The sequence below is a fragment of the Microcaecilia unicolor genome, chromosome 1 (assembly GCF_901765095.1).
Source record: "Microcaecilia unicolor chromosome 1, aMicUni1.1, whole genome shotgun sequence".
Classification (NCBI taxonomy): Eukaryota; Metazoa; Chordata; class Amphibia; order Gymnophiona; family Siphonopidae; genus Microcaecilia; species Microcaecilia unicolor.
The window spans coordinates 46,179,364-46,197,579 of NC_044031.1; the positions used below are offsets into that span (position 1 = coordinate 46,179,364).

An 18,216-nucleotide genomic window follows, 5' to 3' on the forward strand; every position below is an offset into this window, starting at 1 on the left:
ATTTATTGCACTTATGCTCATTTAAATTTTTTATGCTGTATTTTATTGTATACAGTTTTGTAAACCACCCTGAGCTTTTGGTGTAGGTATTCTATAAAACTTTGTACTTTTTTTTTTCTGGTTTTGCCTTATTTCTGGTCTTCCCTACCTGCTTCTGTCTTACAATTGCTCCATTTGCCCCAAGTGCCCTCACTCTAGTCTTTCTTTTTTACCAGGGCTAGCCACACTGGGTCTTCTACCCAGGGGAGCAACAGATTTAGGGTGCCAAAGTTGTGGTAACCCTTGTATTCTGGGGTTTTTTTTCCCAGCCCAATGGATGAAACTGGAGGAGAGGGACAGAGAACTAAGGGATGAATGGCTGGAGGGGACTGAAGATGTGGAGTGAGATGCCTTTCTTTTGTAAGAAGGGTGGACCAGTAGAAGAGTTTTATCATATGAGAGAAGAAAGATGAGAAATATTAATGAGAGAGAAATTTAAAAAGAGACAACTGAAATGAAGACAGGAAAGAGAATGAGAATAAAGCAAGACATGTCGAGATGACAGATTATAAATCACTTTTATATTTTGATTTGGTAATTTTTGCCTTCTGCTTTTATATTTGTCTCAGCTGGGGCTAGGATCTGGTGCCATAGGCCTTTATTTGAAACTACTTGGAGATTTTCTATATCCCTCTGTCTCCCAACAAACTTAATCTGGTTATTGTGGTGACTATTGTGAGCCAGATTCCATTGCTACTTTTGGAACCCTACAGTCAGGGGCCCTGATTCTGGTCACTAGGTGTTGCCTGTAAATATTGACTGAATCAATTTAATTTGTTTAAATATTTTTGACCGTTAAACAAGTAAAGTATATATATATATATATATATATATATATATATATATATATATATATATATATATATATATATATATATACAAATGTTAGCACAATTTCCACAAATATTCATCTCTTTGCTGCACTTTATTTTTCCTAACCCCTGCTGCTGAATTTGGAAGCTTGATTTTAACAACTGAAACTTTGTTGCCAAAAGTAGCTCTTGTACAAACCTTTGTTAGAATTCAAAATATGTTGCAATAGATTTTTAGGTTTCTAAGTTTTCTTAGAAAGAGGAACTACTGTATTTATTATAATATAAGGTTTGCTTATTTTTATCAGCCTGGGATCGTATCACCTTTCAAACGTGTCTTCCTGAAAGGGGAGAGAGGTCGGGATAAGAAGGCACAGGAGAAGGTAGCAGAGCGGCGGGCTCTTCATACAGTCTCCATTTCACAGTCTGATCATCGAGTGGAGCCAGATATACTGTTAAATGACTATATTGAGAAAGAAGTAAAGGTAAATTGAAAATAAACTTTGCTTGCTTGGTGTGAGGACGCCATAAAGGAAAGGATGTTGCCCCATAAAAATTGAGTATGAGGATACGAGCAATTGTTCAAAGCATTTAAAAAAGAAAAAAATTGTTATGTGGCTGTCCATATTCATCGTTATAACAAAGTTCTCAGTTTTCACTTATTTTCTCTGACTCCCTGCCAAAAAGAAATAAAAAGCCATAATGTGATGTCAGTGTGGCATATTGCAATGGTAGTTTTGTTTCTCTGGCATAAAGTAGTGTGGTTTGATGTGCTAGTCCCCTTGAATACACAGAAGTAAATATTTAATAGTTCAATAAAAAGGTTTTTTTTTTTTTTAAACTTAGGGCCCTATTTACTAAGCCACGTTGTAGGTGCGCTATCGTTTTTAGTGCGCACTACTAGACACACCCATTGGAATATATGGATGTCTTTCTAGCATTAGTGCAGTAAATTTTAGTTCGTGCTAAGAACGATAGCACACTCTAGTAAACAGGACCCTTAATACATTTCTTGTCTAGTTTAGTCCAATGAAAAGGTAGCCTACTGCCCCTCCCTTTTTTATAGCTCAAGTGATTTACATGTATTTCTTGTTTTAGTCTTAATTCTGAAATCTTTGCACTGGTTGTCTATTCAATGTTATACTGAGTTTAAGATTTTGTTGCTTGTTTTTAAAGCTCTCAATAATTGTCTCATCACATTATGTTCTACGCTAAGATTTTATGAACCAACATGTTCCTTGAGATCTTACCGCCTAGTGTGATTGGAGGAATATGGATCATCCATTTTTTATGTTGTGGACCCAAAATTGTGGAATGCTTTGCCCATTGAACTTTGCACATTACAAAATATAACACAATTCAAGAAGGAACTGAAAACTTACTATTTTCTTCAAGTATATGGGCCAGTGGAACAGTGAAAATAGCAATTGTTCTAGCCTACAAACTTTTGATTATGACATTGCTGTGAACCATGATGATATGATTTTGTGATTCATTTTTTGTTCTTTGTAATGTTTTTTTTTGTAATGTTATGTATGATTTCTTTCTCACTTAGAATCTTTGATAATGTGGGTTATAAATACATTTCTATTATAATTATTAAATTTTCTGTTCATTTCTCTGACAAGCAGCTACAGTGAGCCCAATACACCTGACTACATTTCTAATCTCCTGATTCCATACACTCGTATTCATTCCCTCTGGTCCTTTTAGCATCAACTATTGTAACTCTCCTCTCCTTCTACCATCTGACTCGCTATCACTTGTGAAACTGCATTTTCATATGCTGCCCCTAAATTGTGGAACATTCTACTGATTAGTATTGGATCACTACCCATGCTCTTCTTTTTCAAAGTGTAACTCGAAACCTGGCTATTTACTTATGCTTTCTCTAAAATTTTTTCTCTTTTCTTGCAAAGACCTCCTGCTATCCTGGCCACAATATCTTTGGCAGATTCAGGGTAGGCTATGTAGGGGACTGAATGGCTATAAAAGCCTTGATACTATGGGATCTCTTTGAGAAACCACTGGTTGCTAGCTTGGATGAAGAGATCCTCCAGATATGAGCCTGGGATACTGTGACTGTCTAAACCCTATAAGTCATGCCAAGGCTTGGCATTTGCCTGATTTAATAGCTGAGTTATTTGCACTCCTATGAACAATGGTTTGAGGGGCAAACAAGCTATATTTATTCCTGTTTTGAGGTCTAAAATGGCAGCAGCAGTCTAGTGGTCCGAAAGGCAAAAAGAAAACCAATATTCCCACACAATAGTGCAAGAAGACCTCAGAAGTGGAAGGGATAAAGCACCAAGATGATCCAAGGTTGTGAAAAACTATTTCTTATTCATTGCCTTGTCCAAAGGCAGCTACAGAAACTCTGTCCTAGGCAGAGGCAATCAAACACAGGCTGAGTTTCAGATTCATCAGGAGTTAACTTATGAACAAACAAATAATAACATACAATAAGGATCACTATTATAAAAAAGATGACTTCAAAAGTTGATATAAATGAATGTGTATATGTATGGAAAATACAACCAAAACCCTCTAAATGATTTAAGGATGTATCTGCACTTAGGAGGAAACAAAAGACCTTTGAGAGTTTTGCTAAAAGATTAAATCTGAGATTTCTTAATTTTCTTAAAAGTGATCATGTCTCCCTTTGGATATGTTGAGACACCATTATAGGGAGGTTCTCAACATCTCACCAGAGATGATTCCACCCAATTTCCACCTATTACTAGGGCATTTTACTTACCAACAAAGGTCGTGGGTGAAAATAAAGATGAACAGAGTTTTGAATGATCTCAGAGGACAGTTTAAATGTTACAGCTTTGTTAGAAGATTCTTACTTGGGACCACTTGCTCGTGGGACGATTTTGGTTACTTATGCTTTGGAACCGGATAAAATTTGGACTCAAATTTTTCTTCAAATGTAGAACTGTTTCTTTTTTTGGATCATTGATTTCTAATTTTTTCCTGATTTTTTTTCTAGAATATCGCATGTAGAACCTTTCTTGCTTTGAAAGAGTCAGTGTTATCTAAAGGAGCACTGTTTTTTTTGTTAAGTTTCCCATCTTTGTGTGATTAAATATCAAAATCATAACTTTTTAATGATCCCACTCTGTTCAAACAGTTTTTGGATAATGAAATGGCGCAGATCTCTTTACCTATATGTCCTGTTTCTACTTCAGGTCCTTAGGTCATTGTGATTAGAAGTTCTTGGACCTTCAACCTAAAGGAACGCTTCAGGAAAGATTCCAGATGACTGTTTCAGGCCTAATGTTTTATTTAATATGTGGCATTTTGCTATAGTGTGAGGGTTTTTATGCCATTTTTTTCTTATTGGCTTTTCTCCCCTCTTTTTCTTTTTTGGCCTTCTTATGTTTTTATCATCTGTAATTATATTTCTTGATGCTTTATATTGTTTTGCTTATTTACAGCCTGATATGACTGCATTACTTAAGCCAGTTATCTTGTCTGTGTACTTTAAAATTATGTATAAATTAAAAAAAAAAGAGGAAGACAGTATCTGGTAGAGTAGTCAGGAAAGCAAAGATGCAAATGGAAGAAACAAATAACCAATACTGTAAGATTGTGTGTGGGGGGAACAAGACATTTTTTAGTTATGTTAATGATAGGAGGAAGTGGAAAAGTACCGTTGTGAGACTCAAAGGGTGAAGGAGAGAAATGTGTAAAAGCTGATAAAAACATGGTGGAATTGCTTAACAAAAATTTATATTCTGTGTTCACAGCTGAAGGGCTGGGAGCAGGACCACAGAAGACAAACACAAATAGAAATTGAGGGGTGGTAGTCCCTGAACAATTTTCAGAGGACTGCATTTGAGAGGAGCTGGCTAAACTAAAGGTGGATAAAACGATGGGGCTGGATGGCATACATCTGAGGGTACTGAAGGAACTTAGGGAAGTTCTAGCGACACCGCTTTGCTGACCTTTTTAGTGCTTCTCTAGAGCTGGGAGTGGTCCTAGAGGACTGGGGAGAACAGACGTGATCCTTCTCCACAAAAGCAGAAGAAGCAAGGATGAGGTTGGGAACTACATCCTGGTGAGTCTGACTTCTGTGGTAAGTAAATTAATGGAACGGTTTTAAAACAGAGAATAGTAAAGTTTTTGGAATCCAATGGATTACAGGATCTGAGGCATCATGTTTCATTAGAAGCAGATCTTGTAACTCTGATATTTTTTTTTGACTGGGTGACCACAGAATTGGATCAAGGGAGAGCGCTAGATGTGGTGTATTTAAATTTTAGCAAAGTCTTTGACACAGTTCCACATAAACGACTAATAAATAAACTGAGTGCCCTCGGTATGCGCTCTAAAGTGACTGGGTAGTGGTAAATATGAGCTCATTCTGAGGCCATTATTTTACGGTTTGACTTATCTTGCACTTTTGATTTGGTGGAACATCATTTGATGAGTATTTTGGATGGTTTTGGTATTTAGAGTTAATGTATTAGCCTGATTTGTTGGCTTTCTTACTTCAAGGACTTCTGTGAGATTTAAAGGGATCCTGTTCAGGTCATGGTGTGCCAGTTGTGGTGTCCTGCCAGGGTCCCCCTCTATTGCCAACCTTCCTTGTCATCAACAGCAGATGAATCCATTAACTGATGGGTTGTATCCGTCTACCAGCAGGTAGAGATAGAGAACACTGGAAGTACCTTCAGTATATCTCTATCTCCCAGCAGGTGTGGACGTCGCTTTCTCAGCTCCTGAATTTCTGCCTGGGGTGGCTCCTGTGCTTTGCCAGTCGAGCGGGGGTGTAGGGCTGGTGGTGCCCACTTTAGAGACATACTTGGTTTTCCCTGTCCCATTCCCCCTCCTCCCGGATTCCCTCTGTGGCTGGCTGCCTCCAACTTTCCTCACAGTATATATATATATATATATATATATATATATATATATATATATATATATATATATATATATATATATATAAAAAGAGGCTCGCTTTTAACAGCGCAGCAACTTCTGAGGCTTTCTCCAGCACTCCTAGAACTTCGCAGCCTGACCGGAGCTCGTTTGACTCGGTCTCCAGAGGTGTGGAGAGTGGTGCCCAGCTCCTGTTCCCGCTGACAGCGTTCCTGTGTGGGGTAAGTTTTGGTGCGCCACCGCCATTTTGTTTCTATTTTCCGCCGAAGAAAGGCGATGGCTGCTGAAGCGGTTAAGCACTGTTCCCGATGTGGAAAACGCAGGACAGCAGCGGGGCTTTGCAGCATGTGCTGCTTAGACACTAATGCTGGCACGAGCATGGCTGGCAGTGATTCTTCCCGCCCGATGGAGTTTGCAGCGGGTGCCATTTTGGTTGTGCCGCGTGACTCGACCCTCGCTGTGGCTGAGGAGTCTGAGTGCAGGGGGACGCCTCTCCTCGAGGTTTCTAGAGAGGCGTATGCCTCCGCTTACCCTAATATAGGAGCGGATAGGGTGCGTTTTTTGCCCCTGAATTTCTGCTGCTGATGCATAGGGCCTTTATGTTAAAAAAGAGCCCTGCCTGAGCCTTCTGAAAATTTTCTACGGACCAGATTGCCTCCAGGTTTTGAAAGCCCAGCGTCTGCTGGAGAACTTTATCTCTTCCCCTGAGCTCTTGGCTGAGGCTAAACGCAGACAAGTGACCACACCGTCTGAGGGTGCTTCTCTGTCACCCCTTTCTCCCCCGTTGTCTGGTTTTGGGGATTCTGATGAGTGTGGCAGACCCTCACGGACTGATGATCCAGAGGAGGGTAGCTGCTTGCCACAGGAGTTGGATAACCCTAAAGTGGTACGGATTTTCCACCGCGACGAGCTGCCAGCTCTCATTTCTGATGCCTTACAGGCCCTCAGTATTGACAATCCTGACGTGGCCACAACCTCTCTTATTTAACCCTAAGGTGGCCAGTACTAGAAAACCTTCTTGGGCTTTTCCCGTGCATGACTCCATCCAAGAGCTTATTACAGCTTAATGGTCTGAACCTGATGGCCCCTTGAAAGTTTCTAGGGCTATGCGTCACCTTTACCCTGTGGGTGAATCCCACTTGTCCCTCTTTGGGTTGCCTAAGGTGGACGCGTTGGTCACTGCGGTGACTAAGAAAACTACTCTCCCTGTGGAGGGAGGTGTCGCATTGAAGGATATGCAGGACCTTTGAAATCTCGGCCCTCTCCTTAAGGGCAGCTATTTGCAGTTCCTATGCAGCACGGGCTTGCCTTTCCTGGCTACAGCAGGCGGTCGAACAGCCCGTGGATGGAGCTGGTTCCCACTCTGAGGTCACCCCCCGTGTGGAGTCTGCCCTGGCCTTTTTGGCTGATGCCCTTTAGGATCTGGTTTTTAGCTGTTTCTGCTCGCCGCCTTCTTTTGGCTTTGTCATTGAGCGGCTGATATGACCTCTAAACAAAGGCTGGTGAGGTTACCCTTTCGGGGCCTCCTTTTATTTGGGGAGGAATTGGAGAAGATCGTCAAGGACCTAGGGGACTCTAAATCCCAACGGTTGCCTGAGGATAGGCCGAGGCCTTATTCCAGGAGCCCTTCCTTTCCCCCCTCTTCCAGACCACGTTTTCGAGAGGCTCGAAGATACTGCCCTGGGCATTCGGCGGGGTTTTCACAACGTTCCCGCTTTCGTACGGACAGGCGGTCTGCAACGTCCGGTCAACGCCCAGGAGTGTTCTCCACAATGATGGGACGCCGGTCCACTCTTCAGTTCCTCAGTAGGATGTTGCCTCTCCCTCTTTCTCGATGAGTGGACCAAAATTACTTCTGATCAATGGGTCCTGGACCTGATCAGAGAAGGTTACCGGTTGGAATTTGCTACTCCGGTTGGAGACGCCTTTTTAGAGTCCCGATGCGACGCTGCCGTCAAACAGGCAGTGGTCGAGGAGACCTTGCAGTCACTACTGAAGCTCGGAGCGGTGGTTCCGGTTCCTCCCGCCGAACGCGGCTGCAGCCGCTACTCCATTTATTTTGTGGTGCCTCGAAAAGGCGGGTCTTTCAGACCGATCCTCGACTTACGCAGTCAACAAGGCCTTAAGAGTGCGACTCTTCTGCATGGAAACCCTGTGCTCCGTCATTGCGGCGGGAGTTTCTCACATCTCTGGACCTCAAGGAAGCGTATTTGCATATTCCTATCTGGCCCCTGCATCAGCGGTTCCTGCAGTTTGCGGTGTAGAGCCGACATTTCCAGTTTCGCGCATTGCCTTTTGGCCTGGCAACAGCACCTCGCACCTTTTCCAAGGTGATGGTAGTGGTGGCTACTTTTCTCAAGCGAGAGGGTATCAACGTTTACCCTTATCTCGATGACTGGCTCATCAGGGCGGATTCGGTGAACGAAAGCCGACTTGCCACAACCAGAGTTATAACATCTCTTCAGACTCTGGGCTGGGTGGTCAATATGCCCAAAAGTCACCTGACCCCCTCTGTCTCTCGAGTATTTGGGGGTCCGGTTCGACATGGGGTTCGTCTTTCTCCCCAACAACAGGCAACTGAAGCTTCAGAATCAGGTCCGACTGCTCCTGCGGATGCCCCGCCGTCGAGCTTCGGAACTTTGTCCAGCTCCTGGGATCGATGACGGCCACCATAGAAGTGGTTCCTTGGGCGAGAGCACACATGAGACCCCTGCAACTTTCCCTGCTGAAGCAATGGTCTCCGATTTCCCAGGAATACCAACGCAGGCTTCCGTGGCTCCCTGTGGCCCAGCGCAGCATGAATTGGTGGCTCTCCGACATCATGCTACGATGAGGGATGCTGCTGGCTCTCCCCTCTTGGTGCCTGGTGATAACGAATGCCAGCCTATCAGGCTGGGGAGCACATTGCCTGGGACACTATGCTCAGGGTCAGTGCACAACCGTGGAAGCGGGAGTGGTCCATCAATCGCGTGGAGCTGAAATCAATATTCCAAGCTCATCTGGCCTTCCACAGGACTCTCTGGAGGGTCTCCCAGTCCGAGTTCTTTCAGACAATACGACAGCGGTAGCCTAAATCAATCGTCAGGGCGGCACTCTGTGCAGAGCCCTAACCACGGAGGCATCTGAGATTTTCAACTGGGCAGAGCACCACCTGGAGCTGCTGTCCGTGGCTCACATTGCCGGTCAAAGCAACGTGCAAGCCGATTTCCTCAGCAGGCATCAACCCTTCGGAATGGAAACTTGCCGATGAAGTTTTTCTTCAATTTTGTGCCAAATGGGGGATTCCAGGATTGGATCTCATGGCGTCAAGTGCAAATACCAAAGTCCCTTGCTTCTTCAGCAGAAGAAGAGACCCTCGCGCTGCAGGGTTGGATGCAGTGGCTCAACCTTGGTCTTCGGTCCTCCTGTACGTGTTCCCTCCATGGCCCTTGATAGGGCGGGTTCTGCTTTGGATTCGCCTACACTAAGGATTGGTGATTCTCATCGCCACGGATTGGCCGAGGCGTCCATGGTACACGGACCTCAGGCGAATGTTGGTGGAGGCTCCGTTTCCTCTGCCTCTAGTTCCGAACTTGTTTCATCATGGTCCGGTGGCTATGGAAGATCCCTCTTGTTTTGGTCTTACGGCCTAGCTCTTGAAAGGGTGCAATTGAGAGACAAGGGCTATTCTAACAAGGTCATTGCCACCCTCTTTCAGGCTCACACACGGTCCTCCCCTGCAGCCTATGCACGGATCTGGCGCAGCTTTGAGGCGTGTTTTGTGCTAAGAAGTCTATCACTCTGACTCTAGCTTCTGCCTCACAATTGTTGGACTTTTTACAGGACGGCTTACGGAAGGGCCTGGCTTACAATTCCCTTTGAGTTCAAGTAGCAGCGTTGGCTTGTTTTCGGGGGAAAGTCTCCGGCTTGTCCCTAGCTGCTCATCCGGATGTTGGCCGAATTTCTCAGAGGGGCGCTACATCTCCGTCCTCCCTTACGGTCACCTTGTCCGTCTTGGAAACTGGGGCTCGTATTGAAAGTGCTCCGGTGATCTCCTTTTGAGCCACTTAACCGTGCTTCTGAGAAGGATGTGACTCTCAAGATAGTCTTTTTAGTGGCAATGATGTCTGCACAAAGAGTGTCTGAACTGCAGGCTCTTTCCTGCCGGGATCCTTTTCTACAGTTCTCGGAGTCCGGTGTAACCGTCCGAACAGTACCTTCCTTCCTGCCTAAGGTGGTTTCGGCTTTTCACTTTAGCCCGCCCATTTTTCTTCCTTCCCTTCGTAAGGAGGACTTTCCGGAATCCTTTGGGCAGTGGCAGGGCCGTGCAAAGGGTCTGTGGCGCCCCCCTGCAGAAGATCAGTTGGCGCCCCCAGTGCACCCCCGCAGACAAACAGTTGGCGCACGCGCCCCCTCCCCCTCCCGTGAAAATGATCGCTGCCCTCCCATCCACGCTCCTGTCTCGTCTGCCCTCCCGCTCCCATGTCCCAACTGCCCGCCCTCTTCTTCCCCCCAAGATTCTTTTTAAATTTACCTCCGTCCGGCAGCGAAGGCGCAGCGTCAGTCCTTGACGTCAGAAGAAGGCGGGACACTGAGTGAAGGGAAGACTAGTAGAGACGTCGGGAGCGCCGCCTCCTTCACTGACGCTGCGCCTTCGCTGCAGGACGGAGGTAAATTTAAAAGGGATCTTGTTGGGGGGGAGAAGAGGGCTGGCAGTTGGGACATGGGAGGGCGAGGTAAGCATGGTGCGGTGGGGCGCCCCCCAGAGGACAGCACCCTCCTGCATTGCTTACCTCGCTTACCGTGTTGGCACAGCCCTGGGCAGTGGCGCCTTTTGGATGTCCGCAGGGCTCTGTTGCAGTATCTACAGGTGTCAAATGAGTTCAGGAATTCTGACCATCTATTTGTTCTGTTGGCAGGTTCACGTCGCGGGTTCCTGGTGTCTAAAGCCTCTGTGGCCCGTCGGCTTAAGGAAGTCATTTTTTCTGTTTTCAGGTTGGTCTCCGCCTGAAGCGTTTAGAGCACATTCCACGAGGGCGATGTCCTCTTCATGGGCTGAAACGGGTGTCCTTTGTCTACAAGAAATCTGTTGTGCGTCTACCTGGGCGTCTCAGCTCACCTTTGTGTGATATTACAGGCTGGATGTCACAGCGTGACAGGACGCATAGTTTGGGACGCAAGTTCTTGCTCGCGGAGTCGCATGTTCCCACCCTATTTAGAGATTAATGGATTCATCTGCTGTTGATGACAAGGAAGGGAAAATTAGGTCCTTACCTGATAATTTTCTTTCCTTTAGTCACAGCAGATGAATCCATGATCCCTCCCTGTCTGACTTTGTTTTTTTACAGATGTTTCATACAGATGATTTGTCTCATCAGGAGTGCGTGAAGACAAGCTCTCAGAGATGCTACATGCTGTTATATAGCAGGAGGTTGAGAAGATCCCTCCTTTGCTTTGTTCTTGCTCCGGTTCAGGGAGCGTTTGTTCACTGTGAGGAAAGTTCATGTTATTTTGCCTTTCTTCTTCACTCTACTTTGGAAATTTCATATACTGATGGTAGAAGGGGCTGGACGTCCAGGATCACTGTGTACTTTCAGTGTTCTCTATCTCCACCTGCTGGTAGGCGGATATAACCCATCAGTTAATGGATTCATCTGCTGTGACTAAAGGAAATAAAATTATCAGGTAAGGACCTAATTTTCCCTTATTTAATGTTTTGATGTCTTCATTAGGTTCAATATTAAGGTCTGCTGGTTTTAAGGTGTTTAGTTATGCGGATGTTATAACAGTTTTGCTACCGGTTTCCCAGACAGTTGAAAATACAGCAATCAGGATGGGGATTGCATTTCACTTCTGGTTGCCCAGACAGTTGAAAACACAGCAGTCAGGATTGGGGATTGCATTTCATTTCTTGAAATATGAATTAAAGCTCACTCTTTGAAGTTAAATAAGGACAAGATTAAATTTCTCTTTCTAGGTCAGACAAATGATAATATGGAATGACAATTTCCTTGTCACTTGCAGCAGATGAATCCAGGAACTAGTGGGTTAAGTCCGCCTACCAGCAGGTGGAGATAAACATAAACTAAAGGCAATGATGCCAGACAGCCAGCTCCTTCCTCAGTTAGTATGTCTCTATCTCAGCAGGTTGTGGACGGCTTTTTCTTCAGCTCCTGTGCCCAAGGCTTCTTGAGGGTGCTCCTGGGCTGGTGGCCAGTTTGAGCCGGGGGTGGTGGACTGGTGGTATCTCATTTGGCAGCATACGCAGTTGCTGGGTCCCTGCTGCACCTCAAATTCCCTCTGAACAGGCTTTTGCTATTCCTTTCCTTCCCTGTTTGTTTCTGACTCCTCACTATAAAAAAAAAAAAAAGAGAGAGAGAGAACCATAGAATTTGTTTAAAAGAGAAACAGAGAAGCACAGGGAAGTGTGTTTTTGCTGAGAGCAGGTTTGTGTTATTGCTGTCCGAGTCCTGTTTTCTGTTGCTTGCTTGTCTGAGCCTGGCTTGAAGTGGAGTTGGAGAGTTTTTTTTTTTCTTCGGCTCAGCTGTCAGTTCCCGCGCTTTCCTGGTCCGGGGTAAGTCCTGCTGGGTTCCTGTTCAGGGGCGGGCGATGGCAGCGAAGGCGGTAAAACGAAGGCTAGCATACAGAGAGTGGGGTTAAATAGGCAGTATTCACAATGGAGAAGGGTAGTTAGTGGGGTTCCTCAGGGGTCTGTGCTAGGACCGCTGCTTTTTAATATATTTATAAATGATTTCGAGATGGGAGTAACCAGCGAGGTAATTAAATTTGCTGATGACACAAAGTTATTCAAAGTCGTTAACTCGCGAGAGGATTGTGAAAAGTTACAGAAGGACCTTACGAGACTGGGAAACTGAGCGGCTAAATGGCAGAAGACGTTTAATGTGAACAAGTGCAAGGCGACCCTCAGGGGGAGGAATACTGGCTTCGGCCTAACCCCTGGTAAGCCTTTCCTCAGCTGAGAGGTGCCCACCTCTACCACCGGCTGCCTTTCAGGTGCTGTGGAGGACTTGCAGCTCATCTGCATATCCTTACAGCCTTCTCCGGGGTGACACCCAGGTCCACCTCCGCTCTAGGTGCCCAGCGCCTAACGGCGCGCGGGGCATTTTTCTCTTTCTATCTAATCTTTTTCCAGTTGCTAAAGTACCTTAATCGTTTATGGCCCCTGTTCACATTCTCTTCCTAGCTCTGTCCCTTCCTAATCTTTTCCCTCACCCCCTTCCTCTCTCCGCTACAGGAACTCACTTCCCATCCATTGACTTCATCACCTCACCTTCTCTCCTACCCTCTTCCTCCCTCTTGGCTTTTAATCTCCGTCTCTTTCTTCCCTCCATTTTGCCTTCCCCATTCCACCTAAATACCTCTCGCCTTCGACGCCTTCGTGGCCACACCTCTCCTACTCTCCTCCGCTCTCTTTTACTCCTTCTCTTACTCTCAGCTGGTGACATCAATCCCAATCCTGGCCCTCCTCACCAACTATTATCCAAACTCTACAGATCTCACCGTGACCTCTCTAACCTCATCTCTATTCCTCTACTCCCCTCCTCTTCTCTGCCCTTCTCTTGCGCCCTATGGAATGCCCGCTCTATCTGTAACAAACTCCCCTATATCCAGGACCTCTTTATCTCGCGTCACCTCCATCTGCTCGCCATAACAGAAACCTGGCTCTGCCCCGATGACTCTGCTTCAGTCGCAGCCCTGTGCCATGGCGGTTATCTATTTTCACATACTCCTCGCCCTGCTGGCCGTGGGGGCGGTGTTGGACTACTTCTCTCTCCCTCCTCCAGATTTCAACCCCTTCTTCCACCTCAATCTCACTGTTTTTCCTCCTTTGAAGTCCACTCTATCCGCCTTTTCTCTCCTCTGCCTCTTCGAATAGCGGTCATTTATCGTCCCCCTGATAAGTCCCTTTCATCCTTTCTCAGTGACTTTGACGCCTGGCTTGCCTTCTTCCATGATCCTTCCTCCCCCTCTCTCATCCTTGGTGACTTTAATATTCCTGCTAATGATCCTTCCAACTCTTATATTTCCAAGTTACTCGCTTTAACGTCGTCCTTTAATCTCCAACTATGCTCCACCTCCCCCACTCATCAAAATGGTCACTGTCTTGATCTCATTTTCTCTCCAACTGTTCACCTTCTAGTTTCCTTGCCTCTGATCATCCCTCCTCTGATCACCATCTTATAACTTTCACACTTAAATCTCCTCCCTCCCAGTCCCGTCCTATCCTATCTAATTTATCTAGGAATCTTCACGATATTGACCCTTCATCTCTATCCTCCCATGTTTCAAACCTCCTCTCTACTGTGGCATCATCCACGTCTGTCAACGAGGCTGTTTCTTCTTACAACAATACTCTATCCTCTGCCTTAGACACTCTTGCACCTTTGATGACCCGCCCTGTAAGGCGTACAAAACCCCAACCTTGGCTGACTTCTAATATCCGCTACCTACGTTCCTGTACCCGCTCCGCCGAACGCCTCTGGCGAAAATCTCGGGCCCTTGCTGATTTCTTACACTTTAAGTTCATGCTGACCTCCTTCCAATCTGCTCTTTTACGTGCCAAACAGGATTATTATATCCAACTGACCAACTCTCTTGGCTCTAATCCTCGACTTCTCTTCACCACATTGAACTCTCTCCTCAAGGTGCCCCCTCCCCCAACTCCCTCTTCATTATCTCCTCAGACCCTTGCTGAATTCTTTCACAACAAGGTTCAAAAGATAAACCTTGCTTTCTCTACCTCACCACCTCTCCCTCCACTAGTCCGTTCCCCTCTCTCTCCTTCCCCTCATTCCCTTTCCTCCTTTCCTGAAGTTACTATTGAGGAAACTACACTTCTCCTTTCTTCCTCAAAATGTACCACCTGTTCCTCTGATCCCATTCCCACCCACCTTCTTAATGCCATCTCTCCTACTCTTATTCCTTTTATCTGTCACATTCTCAACCTCTCACTTTCCACTGCGACTGTCCCTGCTGCCTTTAAACATGCTGTGGTCACACCTCTCCTTAAGAAGCCTTCACTCGACCCTACTTGTCCCTCTAATTACCGACCCATCTCCCTCCTTCCTTTTCTCTCCAAATTACTTGAGCGTGCTGTTCACCGCCGCTGCCTTGATTTTCTCTCCTCACATGCTATTCTTGACCCACTACAATCTGGTTTTCGCCCTCTCCACTCAACCGAAACTGCACTTACTAAAGTCTCCAATGACCTATTACTGGCTAAATCCAGAGGTCAATATTCCATCCTCATTCTTCTTGCTCTTTCTGCTGCTTTTGACACTGTCGATCACAGCATACTTCTCGATACCCTGTCCTCACTTGGATTCCAGGGCTCTGTCCTTTCCTGGTTCTCTTCCTACCTCTCCCTCCGCACCTTTAGTGTTCACTGTGGTGGATCCTCTTCTACTTCTATCCCTCTGCCTGTCGGCGTACCTCAGGGTTCTGTTCTTGGTCCCCTCCTCTTTTCTATCTACACTTCTTCCCTTGGTTCATTAATCTCATCCCATGGCTTTTCCTACCATCTCTATGCTGATGACTCCCAAATCTACCTTTCTACCCCTGATATCTCACCTTGCATCCAAACCAAAGTTTCAGCGTGCTTGTCTGACATTGCTGCCTGGATGTCTCAACGCCACCTGAAATTAAATATGACCAAAACCGAGCTTCTCATTTTCCCCCCCAAACCCACCTCCCCGCTCCCCCCGTTTTCTATTTCTGTTGATGGCTCTCTCATTCTCCCTGTCTCCTCAGCTCGAAACCTTGGGGTCATCTTTGACTCTTCTCTCTCCTTCTCTGCTCATATCCAGCAGACCGCCAAGACCTGTCGTTTCTTTCTTTACAACATCCGTAAAATCCGCCTCTTTCTTTCCGAGCACTCTACCAAAACCCTCATCCACACCCTTGTCACCTCTCGTTTAGACTACTGCAATCTGCTTCTTGCTGGCCTCCCACTTAGTCACCTTTCCCCTCTCCAGTCGGTTCAAAACTCTGCTGCCCGTCTCATCTTCCGCCAGGGTCGCTTTACTCATACTACCCCTCTCCTCAAGACCCTTCACTGGCTCCCTATCCGTTTTCGCATCCTGTTCAAACTTCTTCTACTAACCTATAAATGTATTCACTCTGCTGCTCCCCAGTATCTCTCCACACTCGTCCTTCCCTACACCCCTTCCCGTGCACTCCGCTCCATGGATAAATCCTTCTTACCTGTTCCCTTCTCCACTACTGCCAACTCCAGACTTCGCGCCTTCTGTCTCGCTGCACCCTACGCCTGGAATAAACTTCCTGAGCCCCTACGTCTTGCCCCATCCTTGGCCACCTTTAAATCTAGACTGAAAGCCCGCCTCTTTAACATTGCTTTTGACTCGTAACCACTTGTAACCACTCACCTCCACCTACCCTCATCTCTTCCTTCCCGTTCACATTAATTGATTTGATTTGCCTACTTTATTTATTTTTTGTCTATTAGATTGTAAGCTCTTTGAGCAGGGACTGTCTTTCTTCTATGTTTGTGCAGCGCTGCGTATGCCTTGTAGCGCTATAGAAATGCTAAATAGTAGTAGTAGTAGTAGTGATGAATGGGGGGGAAAAAAGAACCCGAATTATAGCTACATCATGCAAGGTTCCACGTTAGGAGTTACGGACCAAGAAAGGGATCTGGGTATCATCGTTGATAATACACTGAAACCTTCTGTTCAGTGTGCTGCTGCAGCTAGGAGAGCAAATAGAATGTTAGATATTATTAGGAAAGGTATGGAGAACAGATGTGAGGATGTTATAATTCCGTTGTATCGCTCCATGGTGCGACCGCACCTTGAGTATTGTGTTCAATTCTGGTCGCCGCATCTCAAGAAAGATATAGTAGAACTGGAAAAGGTGCAGCGAAGGGCGACAAAATTGATAGCGGGGATGGGACGACTTCCCTATGAAGAAAGACTAAGGAGGCTAGGGCTTTTCAGCTTGGAGAAGAGACGGCTGAGGGGAGACATGATGGAGGGATATAAAATTAGTGGAGTGGAACAGGTGGATGTGAAGCGTCTGTTCATGCTTTCCAAAAATACTAGGACTAGGGGGCATGCGATGAAACTACAGTGTAGTAAATTTAAAACAAATCGGAGAAAAGTTTTCTTCACCCAACACATAATTGAACTCTGGAGTTCGTTGCCAGAGAACGTAGTGAAGGCGGTTAGCTTGGCAGAGTTTAAAAAGGGGTTGGACGGTTTCCTAAAGGACAAGTCCATAGACTGCTACTAAATGGGAAAAATCCACAATTTCGGGAGTAACTTGTATAAAATGTACGTTTGGGTAGCTTGCCAGGTGCCCTTGACCTGGATTGGCCGCTGTCGGAGACAGGATGCTGGGCTCGATGGACCTTTGGTCTTTTCCCAGTATGGCATTACTTATGTACTTATGCTGTTCCCGATGCGGGAAACGGCGTTCGGTGGCAGGCCTTTGCAGCGCGGGGTGCCCTGATTTGGTGGGACTCGACAGAGCGGTGGGCCCCCCCCCCCCCCCTACCCCGAGAGCTTGCTTTCCCACCCGGAGCCTGGCGGATCTCACACCATTTTGCGATTGGTCGCGGAGCCGGATCCGGTAGCGGTTTTGGGCAAAGCCGCTTCTCCACTGGTAGGGAAGTCGGGGGGGGGGGGCTGTCAGGCACTGTGGGCAGTGGTGCAGGTGCCATGGCTGCAACCTCCTCCGTTGCGGGGGAGGGGTTTTCGCCAGAGTTTATTTTGCTACTCAGGCATTTTTGTTGAAAAAGGCCTTGCCGCCGCCCCCCCCCCCCCCCCCCATGCGGCTGCGACAGCTTCGGCCTTTGATCCTCTCAGGGGGTCTGGGGGTAACCAAGAGATTTTGGTTTTTTTCCCAGAAGATTTCTCCTCCTTTAAAAAGCCTAGGCTTTCTTTGGGGTCTGAGGAGGGGTCCTGCATACGGTCGCCTGCAGCTTCTTCCATGGTGGCTCACTCGGAGCAGACGGGGGTAGAGGACGTGGAGGACGGTGTCCTCACTGGCCAACCGGAGGACTCTTCCGCCGTGAGGATTTTCCATAAGGATTTCTGGATCAAGTTGGTTATTTCGAAGTTCTTATTTGGTTCTCGGTTTTTCATAGTGAAGATCGTTTCTGGTTGTTATTGGTTTCATATTTTTGGCCTTGCAAATGCTTACGAATGACATACTAACTGAGGAAAGAGCTGGCTGTCTGGCATCACTGCCTTTAGTTTATCTCTATCTCCACCTGCTGGAAGGCGGACTTAACCCACTAGTTCCTGGATTCATCTGCTGCGTTAAAGGAAAGAAAATTATCAGATAAGACATCATTTTACCATGTTGAAGCTGAGCGGCCAAGATTATAGGAGTCATACTATCTGGCTCTTACATTAGATTCACAGATAAATTCACTTATTAGGAAGTCCTTGTTCCTTCTGAAGAAACGTAGAAGAATGTGTAATTTGCTTGACACCCATGTATTTAGACTGGC

At 46.2% G+C, this 18,216-nt stretch overlaps 1 protein-coding gene across 4 annotated transcripts in view; it reads left to right on the forward strand.

Moving 5' to 3' along the window:
* CCM2 (CCM2 scaffold protein) overlaps window positions 1-18,216 on the forward strand; it is a 277,985-nt gene that overhangs the window by 89,628 nt on the left and 170,141 nt on the right. For all 4 annotated transcript variants that reach the window (XM_030196787.1, XM_030196760.1, XM_030196778.1 and 1 more), the window contains exon 2: window positions 1,160-1,336. In XM_030196787.1, coding sequence (XP_030052647.1) covers window positions 1,160-1,336 — 177 coding nt within the window. The remainder of the gene's footprint in view (window positions 1-1,159; window positions 1,337-18,216) is intronic.